General features: G+C 40.4%; 1 protein-coding gene across 1 annotated transcript in view; it reads right to left on the reverse strand.

The window, feature by feature from the left end:
* The window catches only part of Ano3 (anoctamin 3), a 405,337-nt gene that overhangs the window by 166,473 nt on the left and 233,291 nt on the right, over positions 1–5,573 (reverse strand). Inside the window, exon 5 of the mRNA XM_012517561.2 lies at positions 2,623–2,741. Within this exon, the coding sequence (XP_012373015.2) occupies positions 2,623–2,741 (119 nt within the window). The remainder of the gene's footprint in view (positions 1–2,622; positions 2,742–5,573) is intronic.

A 5,573-nucleotide genomic window follows, 5' to 3' on the forward strand; every position in this document is an offset into this window, starting at 1 on the left:
GCAGGACCTTGCCAGGCAGGCGATTATGCTGCTGAGCTACCTCCCTGGCCCCAGTTCCACTTCCAATCCTCAGCACCTCTCGGCTTTCTTCACTGATGTCTAAGTGTTCATCATGAATCGCATCCCAGGGCTCAGACTGCCCACTGGTCCAGCACTTGCCATCTTCTCTGTCCTAGAATAGCCAGCTTTGCACAGGGCACTTCAATCAGTTCAATTAGGTTATTAGTATCATTTCATCATGTTTGATATCAGTCAGGATAGCAGATGCTTTTATGATCCCTAAAATATGAAACGTTCAGAATAAACAGCATATGCTACAAGTTCATGTTTGAAAGACAAACACCCAAAGACACAAGTTATTGTGTCTCTGGATTAATCTTTAAACTAACTGCAGTTGCATGTAAATGTACTTAACTTAAATCATCATAAGTTATGAATACATTACGAGAATAAATATCCACTGCCCTATTCAGTATCGTTCAGTAAATGCTCACACAAGGGCTGGCAAAGCAAAATTTCAAACATATTCAGAATTTAGCTACACAGAACTCATCAAACCAGTCAAGTGCCTCTGTATTTCTTTATTGGCTTTTTCATTGGACAAGTTCAACACAGTTTCTTTATATATATGTAAAGTAAGAGACCACCGTGGACCATTAGGAGTTACTTCTAATGGTCTTGGTTGCTAGCTGCTGGCAAACTCTGCAAGAAAGCTCTAGGGCAGTGAGGGCAAGCCTTCCCGAGCTTTCAGTGACAGAAAGCGGTAGCCGAGTGCCGTAGGCTCACCAACACTGCCCTGTCATTTTCTTCAATGCAGTGCTTGTCGCCACCCACTATTTGTAATTCCTGGATGAAAGTTACCAATCTCATAAGACCCAATGTAACAATGCACATTTTTAATATATACAGATATCACTTCATAGTTAAATATAGGCAGAGAAGTAGGCCACAGGACTGCACAGGATTCATAAAGAACAGAATATCCAGGTGGTAGCAACAATGACGAAAATTCAGGTCATTTCAACATCCCCCAGATAAACATCCACCAACAGCACTTTCTGATCAGATTATCTGGCTTTCCCTGAAGGAGAAGCTCTGGGAAGTGTCCACCTGCACAGCTTTGAAGTAGTTTGGCTTTTGCAATGGAATTTATTTTTTGATTTAATTGTTTTAAAATCATTTATTTATTGATTTGTTTGCTTACTTATTTATTTATTTGGTACAGGGTCTCACTACGCAGCTTGGACTCATAGTGATGCTCCTGTCTCAGCCTCCCCCATGCCGGAATTACAGGGGTGCGCCATCATGTGTTTCAGGGGCCAGCTCAGTGCTGGGCCTGCACGATGTGTGGTACCAGGGATGGAACCTGGGTCCTTGCACTTACCAGGCAGGTGCTTAGACCACTGAGCTATCTCCCCAACCCCACTTAAGAAATTATATCCAGTACTTTGATTATTAGCTACGTGTGGAGTGACAATTAGCATGTTAGTTGTTTTATGGGGTAAGTATCCAAATTTCTATTCTCAAAAGCATCCAAACTTTAATCAAAAAGGTTGAGGCCGTGTAAGCTTGGCCTGAGGCAGGATCTCTCTGCGAGTATGCAGACAGGAGCAGGAATCTGTCACAGTGTAGTAAGAAAAGGCAGCAGCAGCAGCAGCAGCGATGTGATGTCCGTGCTGGAGGGCCGCCCTCCAGGGCTTTGAAGAGTCCTCCCAAACATTTTGTGCGGTAGTGAGCTCGCCGGAGCCACGGACATTAAAGCTGTGTGCAGTGCACTGTTGCATTTGTTGTGAAGTCTTAGTTCAGTGTGCAGTTCTCAACCTTAAACTGTCAAAAGCGTCTGTCACAGAGTCAGCTCTTAAGGCCTGACAGGCACATTTACAAAGCTATCTCATTTTGCTTTCAAGGAATTTTGCCAAGCAAACCACAGGATTCACATTTTCCAAAGAAGAAAAACAAGGCTGGGTAGCTATAACCAATCTGATCAGTTACTACAATTAGTAAACTGTAGAAGTAAAATTCAAATCTCTGACCAGTTGATATTAAAATCTATGCTCACGTTAAGCATTACCGACTTTCCCCAACTATGAAAAATAAAGAGATTATTCTCTAATGAGAAAACTGCTACATAATTTTACATTTAAGATCCAATATTTTAAATATCCTTTTTCACAGGTTTTGCAGCTTGCTAGAAGAAATAAGTCCCATCTAGTAGTCTACGGCACAACAGCGTAACTAGTTAGGAAGGTAACTGACCTGTACTTTGAAATAAATATGAGAGGATCATGAGTGATCTTACACATAAAATTGATACACGCTCCAGGTGATGGATATGTCCTTACTTTGCTTTAATCATTATAGCACATACACCTATTGAAATAGTACATTGTACACAATATTTTTAAAACATTGTGAATCAATAAAATTTAAAAATAAAAGAGAAAAGCTTTAAATATGCTAAAATATAACAATTTTGATCATAAAAACAAATGTGATATCTATAAGTAACTTTTTAGCCTTGAGCCCTGCTTTTCTATATTTTCTAACATAACAGCAACCGTACTTAAAAGTTTCAAAGGTCATGGTCCCAAAGGGATTTACGGGTAGTTGCATTCGCATTACCTTAGACAGTTTGGTCTTGGATTCGGGTTTATCTTTGGTAACAGAGCTGCTAATGAGACGAGACCGGTCATAACTAGCGTGTTCCGATTCCTCTGCGTCATCCTTCTCTTTGCCGAGGGCTAGAAAAGAGAAAAGAGTTACCTCCACCTCCTTCTTTCTTCTTTCTTTTCCACTGAACACATGGATCTTTCATCTGTATTTCTTTCTAGATGTACCTAAGTGTAATTTCTCTGGCTGCCTCCGACCAAAAGTCACCCCAAAAGCAATGCGGAGAGAGCTTGTTGGCCACTGCGTTAAGGCTGCCGCTGTCAGCAGCGTTCCTAAGCATTACTGGACAGGCGCAATGCGCAGTGATTATGCCTTCTGTAAACAAAACTGGAGCCACGCACACGGCGGTGGACATAACACCTATTAAAGACAATGATATTTATAAGAATTGAAGGTGTTGTTAAGCACTTCATAGCTACACAAATTTTTAGATTTTTGTCTTTAACATTGGGAAATTTTAACAATGTGAGTTTGGCAGAAGGGTATATGAAACTGAGAAGGGAGAAAAACATAGTATGTTGAAGATATTTCAAGAAAGATAAAGATTAGGATATTAAAACAGCAACTTCAGCAGAAGGGGAGAAAATATTGCAAAATGATAGCTGCCACTAGAAAATATACAAGACACCACAATAACAACTAAATATAAAGGTGCCTAAAATACCCATTAAGCTATAATCCGCATGAAAGAGTATCAGATAGGAAATCTCTATGGTGGCTGTAGTTGGACAGAACTCTTAATGCACTTCATAAAAATTCATATTCTGTGTGAGACAAACATCCTCTCAAACTCATAGATGAACAGAGGGCTGGAGAATTAGCCTCTTCAAAGAAATTAAAGTGTCCCGATGAGAGCTTTGTTGCTGAAACTGTTGATGCCTGTCAGACCCAACTTTCGGCGTGGAGGACTCTCTGTCGTGTTTTTGAGAACTCAATCAATTGACCTCCTAAGGAAGAAAGACAACTTTGTTTCTAATAAATATGCATTAATTTTTTATTACCAATGGTTAGCACCTGCTATCGCATGATATATTATGGTAGAGCACTTTGGAGTATCATATTAGTAATAGTACAAACTGAGATTTTTGTACTGGTTGTTTTATAGCCTTGAATGTAAAGCTATTAAACAGTTAGGTTAATGTGTTCTAAGTATTCAGTGGTCATGCCTAAGCTACTGATAGCCAACACTGATTGCAAATTAGCATTTGGCAAGTGCATTCCACAAGCATGGCACGTACTGTTTCCTGTCGCGCTGATGACAGTCCTGTGAGGGCGATATATTTTCATGTACATTTTAGCAACAAGGAAACTAAGTAACATTTCACAATCAAAAATCTCCTAAGTGGCACATCTAGAACTGCAGCACATCTGACTGCAAGCTGATGTTTGCAAGTATAATACCCTGTTTCCGCAGATAGGAAAACGACATTTCATGCATTCAGCAACTGTTTGTTAGACACTTCTGATACACCGGACACTCATGAGTGTTTGGGACACAGCAAGAAACACAACCATGCATGCATTGACATTCCAGTAACAGAAAACGAGTAATTTTTTAAAGCAAGTATAAAGACCATGAGGAAAGATGCAGTGTGAGAGACTACAGGGGAAGCCACCCTCATATAGAGAACACTGTGATGTTTAAGCAAAACCTTCAAGAAGTTGGGCAGTGAGTCACAAACATCCACCAGGGGAGGGAAGACAGCACGAAGAAAATGCAAGTACAAGCTGGCCTTGTGTCATGCAGCCATAGAAGTGGGGGATAAACTGCAGCTTTGGAATCAACTTATTGAAAACGCTGCCAGGGCTTCACTGTCATCAAGTTGACAGTTTGTAAGGCCTAGTGGTGGGTGCTTAGTCTTTCCTTTCCTTTCCTTTCCTTTCCTTTCCTTTCCTTTCCTTTCCTTTCCTTTCCTTTCCTTTCCCTTCTCTCTCTCTACTTGTGCCCATGCTTTCCTCTCAATCTTAGTCCTCAAGCAAGAAACCCTGAGTGGTTTCACCGCAAGAGCTTCACGGTGCCTGCTACAGAGGCTTTGGCTGGCCAAGGGGTTGCGGGGGTGGAGTTGCCACTCACCTCTGCCTGCCACTTCCTAGCCAGGAAATAGCCTTTCTTCTCTTTATCTGCAAGAGAATTTTAGAAGGAAACTTCTACACTAAAATTTAATTACTAATTTAATGTGTAGGAAAGCAAAATAAGAATGTATATTAACGGATTCCCTTTATTTTTCTACAGACCACAAGAAATCAAACATCATTTTTCTGCCTCGTTTAAACTTTATTCCACTCCTAATCTATTTTTTCAGGCAGCTTCTTTGCTATTTAATTTGGCTTCAGTTTTTTTTCTTTTCCTTTCTTTTCTTTAATCCTATGAATTTTCTTGCACAGAGGCACCTTTCCACCACGTTTTCGCCCCTTCTGGGGAAAGGTTACACCGTCGAAGTCTTGGCAAGCGTAACAAGTTCACAAGGCCTTTCCAGGGCTTTTCCTGCTGTCTTCTTGGGCCCAGCTACAGCTCATCATTTTCTTTACAATTCTACTGCATAATTTTCTTGTTGTTTTCCTCTTATTTCTCTTCCTTTTTTTCTTTTCATTTTGCTTCTCTTCTTCTTTCTCCCTTAATTCTTTTGAAATAGGAGAAAATGAGTGTAGAGTCTAGTATCTTTTTACCAAGTTTGTTTTTTCTAATTTTTTTTTTATGCATTCAGGGATCAAACTCAAGGGGCTTGGCCATGTTAGAGGAGCACTGTATATGGGACTGCCCCCCAAGCTCTCTATTTTATTTCTGAAATGATCTCCTCAAGTTACCCAGCAATGACTTGAACTCGTGTCCCTCCGGCTTCAGCCTCCTGAGTAGAAGAGATTATAGGGGAAGCATCACCATGGTCAGATTATCAAATATTTAC

Source organism: Octodon degus, unplaced genomic scaffold (assembly GCF_000260255.1).
Source record: "Octodon degus isolate 3935 unplaced genomic scaffold, OctDeg1.0 scaffold00193, whole genome shotgun sequence".
NCBI lineage: Eukaryota > Metazoa > Chordata > Mammalia > Rodentia > Octodontidae > Octodon > Octodon degus.